The sequence below is a fragment of the Pristiophorus japonicus genome, unplaced genomic scaffold (assembly GCF_044704955.1).
Source record: "Pristiophorus japonicus isolate sPriJap1 unplaced genomic scaffold, sPriJap1.hap1 HAP1_SCAFFOLD_1843, whole genome shotgun sequence".
In the NCBI taxonomy this organism is placed as follows: Eukaryota; Metazoa; Chordata; class Chondrichthyes; family Pristiophoridae; genus Pristiophorus; species Pristiophorus japonicus.
Window position 1 is genome coordinate 1 of NW_027251530.1, and position 16,349 is coordinate 16,349.

The window sequence follows — 16,349 nt, forward strand, 5'->3', positions numbered from 1 at the left end:
CTACAATAAATCCTTATTTATACTTCTACAAATATTATACAAATAAATCCAACCTGAATAAACATTTATAAGCAAAGAAAAGATTAAATAAACCATCTTCCTACCTGTGTGAAAATGCTTCAGGCGCCCGTTCTTCCCGTGGAGGGGGGGGGGGGGGGGAGGCGCCTGTTCTTCCCGATGGGGGGGGGAGAGGAGGCACCCGTTCTTCCCGCGGGGGTGGGGGGAGGCGCCCGTTCTTCCCGCGGGGGGGGGGGAGGCGCCCGTTCTTCCCGCGGGGGGGGGAGGCGCCCGTTCTTCCCGCGGGGGGGGGGGAGGCACCCGTTCTTCCCGTGGGGGGGCGGTGGGGGGTAGGCGCCCGTTCTTTCCCGCGGTGGGGGAGGAGGCACCCGTTCTTTTCCGCGGGGGGGGGGGTGGGAGGCACCCGTTCTTCCCGCGGGGGGGGGGGGAGGCGCCTGTTCTTTCCGCGGGGGGGGGGGGACGAGGTACCCGTTCTTTCCCGCGGGGGGGGAGGAGGCACCCGTTCTTTTCCGCGGGGGGGGGGGTGGGAGGCACCCGTTCTTCCCGTGGGGGGGGGGTGGGGGGTAGGCGCCCGTTCTTTCCCGCGGGGGGGGGAAGAGGCGCCCGTTCTTTCCGCGCGGGGGGGAGGAGACGCCCGTTCTTTCCGCGGGGGGGGGGAGGAGGCGCCTGTTGCTCCCGCGGGGGGGGAGGAGGCGCCTGTTCTTTCCGCGGGGGGGGGGGGACGAGGTACCCGTTCTTTCCCGCGGGGGGGGAGGAGGCGCCCGTTCTTTCCCGCGGGGGGGAGGAGGCACCCGTTCTTTTCCGCGGGGGGGGTGGGAGGCACCCGTTCTTTTCCGCGGGGAAGGAGGAGGCGCCCGTTCTTTCCCGCGGGGGGGGGGGTGGGAGGCGTCCGTTCTTCCCGTGGGGGGGGGAGGCGCCCGTTCTTCCCGCGGGGAGGGAGGAGGCGCCCGTTCTTTCCCGCGGGGGGGGGGGGGGGAGGAGGCGCCCGTTCTTTCCCGCGGGGGGGGGGGGAGGAGGCGCCCGTTCTTTCCTGCGGGGGGGGGGAGGAGGCGCCCGTTCTTTCCCGCGGGGAGGGAGGAGGCGCCCGTTCTTTCCCGCGGGGGGGGGGAGGAGGCGCCCGTTCTTTCCCGCGGGGGGGGGGAGGAGGCGCCCGTTCTTTCCCGCGGGGTGTGGGGGGGGGGGTGGGGAGAGGAGGCGCCCGTTCTTCCCGCGGGGGGGGTGAGGAGTCGCCCGTTCTTCCCGCGGGGGGGGGAGGAGGCGCCCGTTCATCCCGCGGGGGGGGGGAGGAGGCGCCCGTTCTTCCCGCGGGGGGGGGTGAGGAGTCGCCCGTTCTTCCCGCGGGGGGGGAGGAGGCGCCCGTTCATCCCGCGGGGGGGGAGGAGGCGCCCGTTCTTCCTGCGGGGGGGAAGGAGGCGCCTGTTCCTCCTGCGGGGTGGGGGGGGGAGGAGGCGCCCGTTCTTCCCGCGGGGGGCGGGGAGGAGACGCCCGTTCTTCCCGCGGGGGAGGGGGAGAAGGAGACAGTGAGAAGGCTGCAAGTGCTGATGTGCTGATGGCAATGTGCTTTTATTAAAAAATGTTCAAAAATTAAACGGCTACAAAGAACTACAAAAATGGCCGAGTGCCAATGTTTCCTTCACACTGTGCGTGCGCGAACGCTCCAACGCGCACGTGCAGCGTTGCCGGCAGGAAAAAAACTAATTTAAATAGTACCCGCCCCCTCCCACTTACAAAATCGGCGCGAGTGTAGGCTCCGCCCCCCTGGGCGCCGCGCCAAACAGACAAGGAGCTGCAAAGCGCTCCAGAATCGCGAGTTTTTTTCCGGCGCCGTTTTAGGTGCAAAAAACAGGCGCCCAGCTCAGAGGGGCGCCCGTTTTTTATCATGTGGAAACTTGGGCCCTTAGACTCCAGTTCAAAACAACGATTTAAAACACAGCCTTCGTATCAGTTTTATACATTTTTAGGCATCTTTAATTTCTAACAGTGGGGGCTACTGAGCATGTTCACTTAACCAATTGCATTGTGGGAGATGAGAAGTAATGGCTTTCTTGCTAAATTAACATCTTGTAGAAGTTCTGGGGTGGTGGGGGAAGCAGACTGAGGTACATATCAGTCCAAAATTCTCATACGGTATCAGATTAGAAGATACAGTATCCATTTAATTAGTGCAGACATTACATACCAGTCCAAAAATTTCAGTAAGAGTCACACGGAAAGATACAGTATCAATTTCATTACCACAAACTCGATTGAATATGACCTTATGTACCCCAGGCCAATTATCAGATTGAAAGATATAATTATTGACTACACTTCAAAAGTACATCATTGGCTGTAAAGCACTTTGGGACATTCTGAGATTGTAAAAGGCATTATATAAATGCAAGTCTGTTTTCTTTATTTACAATTGTGTTGACAGAGATACAGATTGAATACTAGTCCAAAACTTGCACACAATATCTGATTAAAACATACAGCTATAAACTCCATATTTTAAAATAAATATAAGGCAAACAAAAAAAATCATAGTTTAAAGTGTCTCTGTAGCCGAGGCCAGGAGTTTCGAAGGTTGTGTTGTCTGCCAGGGTTAAAGACATCTCCTCGCGGCTGGCGAAGAACTTGGAGTGGGAAGGGGAGGATCCAGTTTTTCTGCTCCACGGAGGAACCAACAACATCCGTAAACTAGGAATGAGGTTCTGTTGAAAGAGTTAGAGGAGTTGGGTTCCAAATTAAAAAGCAGAACCTCAAAGTTAATAATCTCTGGATTGTTACCTGAACTAAGTGCCAATTGGTATAGGGATAAGCAGATTAGGAAGTTAAATGCATGGCTCAAAGAGTGGTGTGGGAGGCAGGGAGTTTGCTTCATGAGGCACTGGCACCAGTACTGGGGAAAGAACGAGCTGTTCCATTGGGATAGGCTCCACTTGAACCAGTGTCCTGGCAAATTGAATAATTAGGTCAATAGACAGGGCTTGAAACTAATGAAGGGGGGTGAGAGGATTCAGGAAAGAGTAAATTTTAAAGCAGCAAGATAACTGTCAAGGCTCTAGAACAGAGCAGAGTTTTGGGTAAAAATAAGCAGAAAATTAAGAAGTAAAATCAATTGGGTGGAGCTAAGAAACAGCAAGGGGCAGAAAACAATGGTAGGAATTGTTTATAGGTCCCCAAACAGTGGTGGTAATGTAGGACACAGCATAAATCAGGAAATTAGAGGTAATACAGTAATCATGGTGGTCTTTAATCTACATATAGACTCGGCAAACCAAATTTGCAGTAATAGTGTGGAAGATGAATTCATGGAATGTATATAAGATGGTTTTCAAGATCAGTATTTTGAGGAACCAACTAGAGAACAGGCTATTTTAGTTCTAGTATTGTGCAATGAGAAAGGGTTAATTAATAACCTTGTATTAAAGGGGCCCTTACGGAAGAGTGACCAAAATATGAAAAAATTTTACATTAAGTTTGAAAATGGTTTAGTTAAATCTGAAACTAGGGTCTTAAATCTAAAGAAAGGAAACTAGGTAGTTATGAGGGGAGAGTTGGCTATGGTAGATTGGGAAACTATATTAAAAGGTATGATGGTAGGCAAGCAATGGCTAGCATTTAAAAAATTCATACAAAATTTATAGCAAACATATATTCCTTTATGGCACAAAAATCCCACAGAAAAAGTGTTTCAACCGTGGCTAACAAGAAAAGTTAAAGTTAGTATTAGATCAAAGGAAGAGGCTTATAATGTCGCCACAAAGAGCAGTAAGCCTGAGGATTGGAAGCATTTTAGAATTCAGCAACGGAGGACCAAGAAATTGATAAAGAAAGGGAAAATAGAATGTGAGAGTAAACTAGCGAGAAGCATAAAAGTAGACTGTAAAAGCTTCTATCGGTATGTAAAAAGGAAAAGATTAGCAAAAGTAAATGCGGGTCCCCTACAGGCTAAGACAAGAGAAATTATAATGTGGAATAAAGAAATGGATGTGAAATTAAACAAATACATTGTGTCTGTCTTCACGAAAAACCTCCCGGAAATAGTGGAGTACCAAGGGACTAGCATCAATGAGGAACTGAAAGAAATTAGTATTAGTAAAAAAATAGTACTGGTGAAATTAATGGGACTGAAAGCCAATAAATCCGCTGGACCCGATGGCCTACATCCTAGGGTTTTGAAAGAGGTAGCTATTGAGATAGTGGATGCAATGGTTGTCATCTTCCAAAATTCCATAGATTCTAGAATGGTTCCTGCAGATTGGAAGGTAGCTAATGTAACCCTATTTAAGAAAGGAGGGAAGAGAGAAAACGGGGAACTACAGACCAGTTAGGCTGACATCAATAGTAAGGCAAGTGCTAGAATCCATTATTAAGGACGTGGTAACAGGGCACTTAGAAAATAATAATAGGATTGGGTAGAGTCAACATGGATTTGTGAAAGGGAAATAATGTTTGACAAATCTGGTAGAGTGTTTTGAGGTTGTAACTAGCAGAATAGATATGGGGGAACTAGTGGATGTGGTGTATTTGGATTTTCAGAAGGCATTCGATAAGATGTCACACAAGAGGTTATTGAACAAAATTAGGGCTCATGGGATTGGGGGTAATATACTGGGATGGATTAAGGATTTGTTAACGGACAGAAAACAGAGAGTAGCAATAAACGGATCATTTTCGGGTTGACAGGCTGTAACTAGTGAGGTGCTGCAAGGATCAGTGCTTGGGCCCCAGCTATTCACAATCTATATCAATGATTTGGATGAGGGAACCAAATGTAATATATCCAAGTTTACTGATGATACAAAGCTAAGTGGGAATGTAAGTTGTGAGGAGGATGCAAAGAGACTTCAAGGGGATATTGACAGGCTAAGTGAGTGGGCAAATTGAATATAATGTGGAGAAATGTGATAGTATCCACTTTGGTAGGAAAAATAGAAAAGCAGAGTATTTATTAAATGGTGATGTTCAGAGGGACCTGGGTGTCCTTGTACACAAAATACTGAAATTTAACATGCAGTTACAGCAGCAATTAAGAAAGCAAATGTTGTCCTTTATTACAAGAGGAATAGAGAATCAGAGTAAAGACATCTTCCTGCAATTATAGAGGGCCCTGGTGAGACAGCACCTCCAGTGTTGTGTACAGTTTTGGTCTCCATACCTAAGGAAGGATATACTTGACATCAGCAGACTGATTCCTGCGATGGGGGGATTGTCCTATGAGGCGAGATTGAGTAGACTAGGCCTATATTCTCTAGAGTTTAAAAGAATGGGAGGTGATCTCATTGAAACATATAAAATTCTTACAGGGCTTGACAGGCTGGATGCAGGGAGGATGTTTCCCCTCACTGGGGAGTCTAGAACCAGGGGTCATCGTCTCAGAATAAGGGATCAGCCATTTAGGACTGAGATGAGGAGAAACTTCTTCATTCAGCGGGTGGTGAATCTTTGGAATTCTCTACCCCAGAGGGTTGTGGAGGCTCAGACTTTGAGTATATTCAAGAGAGAGATCGATAGATTTCTGGATATTAAGGGAATCAAGGGATATGGGGATAGTGCAGGAAAGTGGAGTTGAGGTAGAAGATTAGCCATGATTTGATTGAATGGCGGAGCAGGCTCAAGAGGCCGAATGGCCTACTCCTGCTCCTAATTCTTATGTTCTTATGTATCCCGTACTCAGACAGAGATGTAACAGATCCGTTACATCTCAAAATGTTCCAGTTGTGGTGAAGGGCCACAGACCTGAAACATTCACTCTGTTTCTCTCCACAGATGCAGCTTGACCTGCTGAGATTTCCAGCATTTTCTGTTTTTATACAAATACTCGGATTCGGTGAAATTCATTGATTTTTCTGAATCTGCTCAATGTAGTGTAAAAAATAACAGGGCAAATTTACAAATATCAGATCAATAAAGACTAACATTAGAATGGATTGTTTTTATTTTTCAATGTAAAAATGTGAAACAGTATGAGTGTAGAATTTACAGACAGAAACTATTTCCTCACATTGCACTGTTTCTGTAACCCTGAAAGAAAATGTGAGTTTCTTCTGCTATGTTGCAGCCGAGCCATAAAGTAACTTCAGAGAGCAGCACGAGCTGGTGCAGGAGGGCGACAGCAGCGAAGAGTGATGTTATCAAGGTCCAGGTCGGTAACTGGAGCATGGGCAGTCACAGCAGGAGCAGTGAGAGACTGTGGAGGGATGTGATGGGGCCCAGGAGAGGCGTGAGTTTGGGGCCAGGGGCCCACGGGCAGCACGGACCAGCCCACACTGCAATATGTGTGCGCACTAGGCCCGTGCAGCAGAGCAGGTCTCCAGTCGTCTTGAATAACCCTTGCCACTGGACCAAGACCTAACTCTGTCAAGCCTAAATATATTCAAAAAGGAGTTAGATGAAGTCCTTACTACTAGGGGGATCAAGGGGTATGGCGAGAAAGCAGGAATGGGGTACTGAAGTTGCATGTTCAGCCATGAACTCATTGAATGGCGGTGCAGGCTAGAAGGGTCGAATGGCCTACTCCTGCACCTATTTTCTATGTTTCTAAGCCCGTGTGGTGGCTGGTGTGCAACGGCCACCACACGTTTAAAAAATCCACGCACAGGCATCTTCCACCCTTCAGGATGTAGTTCGGGATCTGGAATATTAGGTCCTTCATTGAAACACCTGTGAACTCATCCTTTTTTGGAGTGGAAGCAAGTCATCCTCACTTCGAGGGACTGCCTATGAATGAATGAATGTTGCAATTCTCACTTCTGGCCAGTAGATGTCACCAATCTCCAGTACAGCAAAGTTTACAGATCTGACATGGACACAACAGACAATCATTGTTCACATTGGCCCTGAAATTCCGGTACAGCTCTTACCGCGGGCAAACAAAAGAAAAAGAGAAAAAAGATGCGCACTGGTTGCTGCTGCGCCCATTGGAACTTCCGAGCCTGCTGCCTCTCGTCACTGCACGACGCAGCGCGTGCACGTGGGGACGTGCGCAGGTCGGGAAAGTTTTCTGTTCTCCTCCTCTCCCTCTGGATAGAAGTTGGTGTTGAAGCCCCTTTCTTCCTTCTCCTCCTGGGCTGGTCTCAGGGCTCTCCAGTCAGGAGCACAGGTTGCTAGCAGCTCTCCTCACTGCTCACAGCTCCAACTGAGCAGGACACGCCTCTACTGCTCCACGATTGGTTCCTTGGGCATGAAACTCTTTTGAGTTTACCTGCGAAAACATAAAACATGTATCCGTGCCACCCGACCTGGATGACACACACAAGACATTTACAAGGCCCTTTTTTGTTTTTTTTTGGGGGTTTTTTTGTGGGTTTTTTTTTTGGGCACTAAAATCAAATTTTTCCTTTTTTCCAGTGCCCCCTATAAAAGGAGAGGGGGACACTAAAAGCACCGGCAATTAAAACAAATTAAACTTAAAAAACGTAAAATCAAATTAAAATTTGGTTGCCGGGCGTGATGATGCACTCCAGTCCCTCCGGTGCCCACCTCTCGCGGAAGGCCGCGAGCGTACCGGTGGACACCGCGTGCTCCATCTCCAAGGACACCCTGGACCGGATGTAAGAGCGGAAGAGAGGCAGGCAGTCAGGTTGAACGACCCCCTCGACCGCCCGCTGCCTGGACCGGCTGATGGCACCCTTGGCCGTGCCCAGGAGCAGTCCTACGAGGAGGCCCTTGGACCTACCCGCTCCCCCTCGCACAGGGTGCCCAAAGATCAGGAGAGTGGGACTGAAGTGCAGCCAGAATTTCAGGAGCAGCCCCTTCAAATAGTGGAACAGGGGCTGCAACCTTGTGCATTCAATAAAAACATGGAACACGGACTCCTCCAGACCGCAGAAATTGCAGGCGGCCTGGGAGTCCGTGAACCGGCTTAAAAATTTATTGCACGGCACTGCTCCGTGCACCACCCTCCAGGCCAAGTCCCCGATGAATAGTGGGAGGACCCCTGCGTAGAGTGCCCTCCATCGGGGACCCCCGCCTCCTCCGGACGGCAAGATGGTACGCCATGGCGTGTCCGGACGGCCGGCGAGGATGGCAAAGTTGAGGGTGTGCAGGAGCAGCCCGTACAGGAAACCCCTCCGCGCGGAACTGAAAAGCACGGAGGGGATTTCCCCGAGGCGGCTCAAGTTGTGAGGCGCCGGCCCCCGAGGGAGGTTCCGGGGTTTGGCGCCGATATCTGGTGACAGCAGCCGATCAGGTGTAGTACAGATTCTCATTCATACTATGAATGAGAAACCCCACCCCCAAACACCCAAAACACAATAAAAAATAGAAAATAAACTACATTCATTTAAATTAAAGTTGTTATAAACAAATATATTTTCCCGACATTTTAAAAAGTTTTTTTAATTAAGCCTTAAAATAAACTTGCCTTAGTGGGAAGAGTTTTTAACAATAAAATATGTCTTTACAACTTTATTTTAAAATGTTTTTGTGTATTTTTAAACACTTGCGCCTGTAAAAGTAGGCTATATGCCTGCTTTTTCAGGCGCAAGATTTTAAAGGCTATTTGCAGGGCAAGATATTCGTAAATGTTGGAAATCTTGCCCTGCAAGTGTCCTCGCTCCCGATATGCGTTGGATCTGTCAGGCCAGAAACTTGACAAATCATGTGAGTATCATTCTTAACTCTGTCAGTCTCAGGTACTGTATGCATTGCGCGCTGAAAACTTGCTTTTACGATGCCTTCCCGGGTCCATAGAAATTTCGTACGGACCCGGGACATCGGAATTTCTGTGCCATTATATCAGACAGGTGTGATTTAGAAATATTAGGAATGGAGATGAGCTTACATTGGAGATTACATTTTGTTAGAGCAAACACTAGTTAAATCAGTCAGCCTGTGTCCTGTACGTGAAAGCAAGATTTGTTCTTTATGTGTCAGTCTCTGGCACTGAATGTGAGTGAAATTAATTCCCCATCTATCAGATTCTGGGACAGAATGTGAGTGAAATTCATTGCCTGTCTATCAGTCTCTATTACTGTGTGTGATGTAGGATTCATTCTGTATCTGTCAGTCTCTGGTAGTGTATGTGAGTTTGCATCTCATTCGGTATCTGTCAGTCTGTGCTTCTGCCTGTGAGAGTGAGCTTAATTCTGTAGCCGTGTGTCTCTGGTACTGTGTATAAGATTAAGTTGCTACATTCCAGTCTCTGAAACTGAATGATAGTGTGATTCACTCTGTATCTCTCAGTCTGTGGCTTAGTGTGTACAAGTGTGGAATTCATTCTGTCAGCCTCTGGTATTTTATGTGAATGAGCGGCTCATTCTGTATCTATCAGTTTATGGTACTGTGTGTGAGTGTGGAAACAATACTGCATCTGTCACACACTGGTACTGAATGTGAGTGTGATATTCATTCCGTAGACGTCAATCTCTGTGTTCTTGTGAGTATCATTCTTAACTCTGTCAGTCTCACGTACTGTATGTGAGTGTATAACTTACCCCAACTCAGTACCACTCTCTGGTACTGTATGTGAGTATGTGCATAATTCTGTAGCTGTTTGTCTCTGGGACAGTTTTTCAGTCTGGGTTCAGTCTACATAGAATTACATAGATAGTTTGTGTGTTGTGGGTGGGTATATCATTTATTGTCGGGGTAATTATTGGGATTCATTGTGTACCTTTCAGTCAGGTACTATGTGTCAAGTCTATCTGTTATTTAATTTGTAGCTAAGGCTGCATATTATGGGATTGTGCCTTTCAATCGGATAGTGGCTGTGATTTTGGACTGGGATTTATATCATCATTATAGGCAGTCCCTCAAAATCAAGGAAGACTTGCTTCCACTCTAAAAGTGAGTTCTCAGGTGACGGTATAGTCCAACATGGGAATCACAGTCTCTGTCACAGGTCGGACAGACAGTCGTTGAAGGAAAGAGTGGGTGGGGAGTCTGGTGCCTGCGCTTGTTTTCTGCATGCTCTCGGCGCCGAGACTTGAGATGCTCAGCGCCCTCCCAGATCCTATTCCTCCACTTAGGGTGGTCTTTGGCCAGGGATTCCCAAATGTCATTGAGGATGTTGCACTTTATCAAGGAGGCTTTGAGGGTGTCCTTGAAACGTTTCCTCTGCCCACCTAGATATCACCTGCCATGTAGGAGTTCCGAGTGGAATGCTCCATCTCACGCTCAACAAGCTCTTTGCAGGAGTGGAACTAAACTATAGAACCAGTGGGAACCTGTTCAACCTTCGTCACCTCCAAGCTAGATCCAAGACCGTCCCATCCTCTGTTGTCGAGCTACAGTACGCGGACGACGCTTGCGTCTGCGCACATTCAGAGGCTGAACTCCAAGCCATCGTCAACATCATCACCGAGGCGTACGAAAGCATGGGCCTTACACTAAACTTCCGTAAGGCAAGCATCCTCCACCAACCTGTGATTTATATATCTACCTGTCAGTGGTACTGAGTTGGGATGAAATGAAAACAGCGCCTGTCTCTCCTGCTCTGTTTGACTGCTGGATTGAAAATATGTCTCTGGAATTTTAAATCACTAACAGAATACTTCTGCTGTCTGAGAGTGGGGGATTGATGAGTTGTCTGTGTCTCTGCACTCTGTGAGTGCAAATGTAGCTACAGTGTGTGAGAAGAACCTGCCTGCACTGTTCCATGTGCCTCAGGTGGAGGAAACAGAGTTAACATTTTGGGTCAATGACCCTTCATCAGAACTGGAAACAGTTAGAGATGTAACAGCTTTTTAAACATGTGTAGAGTCAGGGAAAGGGGGAGGGGAGGAAAGAAAAAAGGGAAGGTCTGTGATCGGATGGAAGGGAGAAGAGATTACGAGACAAAAGGGATGATGGTGCAAGGCAAAAGGAGATGGTAATGGGACAAGTTAAGAAACAAAAGATGAGTCTAGATAGGGTGTAAATGGAAAAATCATCAACCGCTGCCATGAGAAAGAGAGGAAAAAACAGAGAAAAAAACACTGGGGCATGGGTTATGGTCTGAAATTGTTGAACTCACTGCAAAATGCCTAAATAAAAGATGAGGTGCTGTAACTCCAGCTTATGTTGAGCTTCATTGGAACAGTATAAGAGGCCGAGGACGGAGAGATCAGAGTGGGAGTGGAGCGCAGAATTAAAGTGACAGGCGACTGGAAGCTCGAGGTCATGCTTACGGACTGAACGGAGGTGTTCCACAAAGCGGTCACACAATCTGCATTGGGTCTCCCCAATGTAGAGGAGTCCGCATTGTGAGCAGCGAATACAGTCTAATAAATTGAAAGGAGTACAAGTAAATGGCTGTTTCACCTGGAAGGAGTGTTTGGGGCCCTGGACAGTGGGAAGGGAGGAGATAAAAGGGCAGGTGTTGTATCTCCTGCGCTTGCACGGGAAGGTGCTGTGGAAAGGGGACAGCGTGCTGAGGGTGATTGAGGAGTGGACCAGGTTGTCACGGAGGGAGCAGTCCCTTCGGAATTCTGAAAAGGGAGTGAAGGGAAAGATGTGATTGGTGGTGGGATCACGCTGGAGGTGGCGGAAATGGCGGCGGATGATCCGTTGAACGTGGAGGCTGGTGAGGTGAAAGGTGAGGACAAGGGGAACCCTGTAGTGGTTCTGGGCAGGAGGGGAAGGGGTGAGAACAGAAGTGTAGTAAATAGAATGGACATGGTCACGGGCGATGTCAGCTACGATAGAAGGGAATCCTTGGTTGAGGAAAAAGTAAGAAATATCGGAAGCACTAGCACAGAAGGCGGCTTCTTCAGAACAGAGGCAATGGAGATGGAGAAACTGGGATAATGGAATGGAGTCCTCACAGGAAGTGAGGTGGGAGGAAATGTAGTCCAAGTAGAAGAGTCGGAGATGGATCATGTGAAAGGGAAGGGTGTAAATTGGATGCAAAGTGAATGAGATTTTTTAGTTCCGGGCGAGAACAGGAAACGGCGCCGATACAGAAATCAGTTCTGTGGGGCAAGAACAGGCTGAAATCTTGGGTCTACCAGGGCAGTCCTGTTTGTGGATCTTGGGAAGGTGATAGAAGTAAGCTGTGCAGGGTTGGGGAACTATGAGTTTGGTGGCCATGTAGGGAAGATCTCCAGAGGAGATGAAGTCAGTGAAGTTCTGGGAAATTATGGCTTGATGTTTGGTAGTGGGATCATGGTTCAGGGTCCACCTCTGATTCTTCTAAACTCCAATGAGTATAGGCCCAACCTGCTCAACCATTCTTCATAAGACAACCCCTTCATCTCAGGAATCAATCTAGTGAACCTGCTCTGAACTGCCTCCAAGTATATCCCTCCTTAAATAAGGAGAACAAAACTGTACACAGTACTCAAGGTGTGGTCTCACCAATGCCCTGAACAGTTGTAGGAGGACTTTCCTACTTTTATGCTCCATCCCCCTTGCAATAAAGGTCAACATTCCATTTGCCTTCCTAATTTCTTGGTGTACCTGCATGCTAACTTTTTGTGTTTCATGTACAAGGACCCCCAGATGCATCTGCACTGCAGCATTTTGTAATCTCTCCCAATTAAATAATAATTTGTGTTTTTATTTTTCCTACCAAAGTGGATAATCTCACATTTTCTTACATTATACTCCATCTGCTAAATTTTTGTCCACTCATTTAGCCTATCTATATGCCTTTGCAGATTCTTTGTGTCCTCCTCACAACTTGCTTTCCCACCTATCTTTGTATCATCAGCAAATATGGCTATTTTATTAACTGCTGATACAGCTGCGTTTAGAACTAGAATGATGAAGGCCAAAATTATTAATCAATGATAAAAGTATGCAGAATGTACCATTTCTTATCATAATTTTGTAAAGCCAAGCTCATCACAATTCTGTGTGACATGGTTTGTATAATTGTTCTCAAAGTAGTGATTCCTGCCACAGAGAGGGAGGGGAGATAGAGATAACATAGAAGGTCAAAAGCAGTAGACTCAATATGATCTATTGTAAGGCTGAAACAGCTGCAGATTTTCACAGCCTTTGAATGGGAGGAAAGGGGTATAAAGTAACAGCTCTTTTACCAGGAAGGCAGTGCGAATCAATACAACAGGAGATAAGAGGTTGGCACCACGGTCAGCTCGAGGGAACGCTTTTGGGAAACAGGCTGTGGCTATAATTTGTTAAGTATTACTTTTTGTAGCAGAACGTAATTTACTTGATAAATCTCTGTTTTTACTCAATATACCTGTATTAAAAGCATTTGTTATAATCTGAAAAAGAGTATCCTAGTTTGAATTAAATAAATCCTGAGAATAGTTGAATTGCTATAATTAGCAAAGGGGCAAAAAGCTGCTAAGTAGTTAAAAACTACAAGTGTTTATTCTTCATGAGTCTGTCTTCAGAAAGTTATCCTGCAGAAACATGAGAGAAAAGAGGGGGTCAGAACAGGAGGACTTAATATCTGACAGCCACCGTCCCAGATTAATTTAATCAGAGTGAAAGTTTCGGTCAATGAGAGTAATATCGAATCGTCCTGAGCTGTAAAACTGCAGAGAATACAACAGGCATGAGATGGTTAAAGATACAATATTGTTTCCTCACTCTCTGGCACTTTTCCGGAGTGTGGGATTCATACTGTGTCTGTCTGGTAAGAGATCTGTGTACAACGCGACTGCATCTTCTGTCTATCCAATGGGTTCTTTCTGGATCGAACGGGAATTTACAGGTCAGTCTGGAACTGATACTATCTCTGTCTTTCACCGCCCTTCTCACTCTGCCTCTCTCCCTTCGCCCCCTCTCTGTCACTATCTGTTCACTCTTGTATATATGAATGTTGGATGCTGTTATTGAGCGTGATATGGACACATTGATATGCAGTGTAATACCGATACTGTCTCTCGCTCATTCTCTCTCTGGTGCTGTACATGAAGGTGTGATACTTTCAATTTATGGATACATAGTGAGGGAGTGTAAGATTGCTACTGTGTCTCTGTCGTGCTGTACATGTAGCTGGGATACTGTTCTTGAGTAATATGGGGACTCTGATACGAAATTTAAGACTGATACAGTGTGTATGTCTGTTAGTCTCTGATCGCTGTGTCTGGGTGTTGAGCACAGGATGGGTAGGATACAAGTTACTGTTATATATATCTCAGTTTCGGAGGAGAGGGAAACGCAGGCAGGCTTGGTGATCATATAATTTCTGGTTTCATATGTGAGGAGCGCTGAGTTCCGGTTTTACTGACAATAAACGGTTTGAAATTGGGTGTTTGAAGAAAATTGAAACTGGAGCTGGACGATCAGAGGTTATTCTCTGCTCTGTCACCTCCCTTCCCGCGCTCTCAGTCGTTCTCCTGCCCTCCCGGTCTGTCTCCTCACCTCCCGGTCTCTCAGTCTGTCACCTCCCCTCCCGGTCTCACTCCTCCCCTCCTCGTCTCACTCACTCTGACGCTTTCTCAGTCAGGTCGGGGTCAGCTCTATAAAAAGAAGCCAGAAGCAGTTTGTTTCTCATTCAGCAGCGACTTGAGTGAATAACGATCATGAGTGGCAGAGGTAAAGGAGGCAAAGGCTTGGGCAAAGGCGGAGCCAAGCGACATCGTAAAGTGCTTCGTGATAATATCCAGGGCATCACCAAACCAGCCATCCGCCGCCTGGCTCGCCGTGGTGGTGTCAAACGGATCTCGGGTCTGATCTACGAAGAGACCCGCGGGGTTTTGAAGGTTTTCCTGGAGAATGTGATCAGGGACGCGGTCACCTACACTGAACACGCTAAGCGTAAGACTGTCACTGCCATGGATGTGGTGTACGCTCTGAAACGGCAGGGTCGCACTCTCTATGGATTCGGCGGCTAAACCATTCGACCCTTTCTACTCGGCACAAAACAAAGGCTCTTTTAAGAGCCACCCAACACCTCACAGAGAGAGCAGTGACCTGGGAACGCGAGCGGGGATATATTGTGATGGTAATTGGTTCAAGATATTTATGAATGTGGTTAGATTTCCCGAACACTCGCTAATTGTTCGGGAAATAGTAATAGATCTAAGGAGTAATGTAATTTTTAAGAACCTGCGCGTTAATGGCTTCTTCCTTCCTCCGCTTACTCTCTTCCAACATTCAAAATCTGAGACCAGAATTCAGCCAGGCCCTTTTATTAAATTTCATCTCGTTAATGCGCCAGAGTGAGTTGTTTTATATCGAGGGTGGCGGAATTAAGACAACCGAAAGCAAGTGTGAGCACATGGAGACAAGCAAACACGGAGAATTTAAAACTGACTAAAGCAACTCAAGGTCGCTTCAGACGGTAACCTGCCGCTTTCACCGATACTGTGGGCGGTCCTGAAAAGAGCCTTTGGGTTATTAGATTAAAGTTTCGCTGTTTCATTTTGTTTTGGAGCTCACGGCGCTGGTTTTCTTGGGCAGCAGCACAGCCTGGATATTGGGCAACATCCCGCCCTGAGCGATGGTCACTCCTCCCAGCAGCTTGTTGAGCTCCTCGTCGTTGCGGATGGCCAACTGCAGGTTGGAACTTTCCCGGCACCTTTTCCTCTTCCCGACTTTTCCACAATCTCACAAACACTTACACAAACAATAAGGAATTATTTATTTATTTTTTATTTCAAAATATACTTTATTCATATAAAAATTTGTACAGTACATTCAAAAGCAGTTCAGTACATTTAGCTGCGGTCAGCAATCCCATACACTACATTTGGGTGCTGACGGCAGTTCCGTTGGATACATTTCCTTGCTTTTCATATCAAGTACTATTCGGTACAATACGGGATACATTGTAGTACATTCGACAAATTACATTACATGTGTCACTATACAGTACACGGAATGGGTGACAGTACATTTACATTTTGTTTCTTTTCAACGTGCATTACGAAACAGACCTTTATTCCGGCACTCGCCCTTCTTATACATTCAGGAGGAATGCAGTGGAGGCGCTTGTGATTGGTCCCTCTGTCCTGATTCTCATTGGACTGTTCATGTCACCAGAGCGTGATTCACCAATCAACAGGCCGCAATGAGAAAAGGGCTGAAGGTAACGGCGCCAAATTGTCAAACCCCAAACTAATTTTTAAATTTGAAATGCCCGCCATCAGACCATCAACGCCTTTACAATGTCTCAATTCCACATTACCCATCATAAATTTCAGACACGTTTTAGAGTCCGGTCTAAATTCGTGTTTATTCTGTTCGCTTTCAAATTCTGTAACCGGCGAAATAAAAGACGCAACGGCAGCAGTCAGTAAACGGACACAGCTCGGCTTCATCTTTCTAAAAAAATCAGATTATGGATTGATTTCCATTCAGTGGCGTTGCAGCGGAAGCTAAACTGGAGCCGATAATCCTGGTACAATAAGTCGAACAGTGATATTAGGGTTTATGATTAATGAACGGATATTCCCCAATAATAAAAAAAATCTGCATTTTAAGCAAATGACTCAAAACTGACC

At 46.8% G+C, this 16,349-nt stretch overlaps 1 protein-coding gene across 1 annotated transcript; it reads left to right on the forward strand.

Annotated features, from left to right (window-relative positions):
* The first annotated feature begins 14,426 nt into the window (after positions 1-14,426).
* Positions 14,427-14,738, forward strand: LOC139243734 (histone H4). Its single transcript, XM_070870846.1, has one exon. It carries the CDS (start codon positions 14,427-14,429, stop codon positions 14,736-14,738), a length of 312 nt encoding a protein of 103 aa, XP_070726947.1.
* The last annotated feature ends 1,611 nt before the right edge of the window (positions 14,739-16,349 follow it).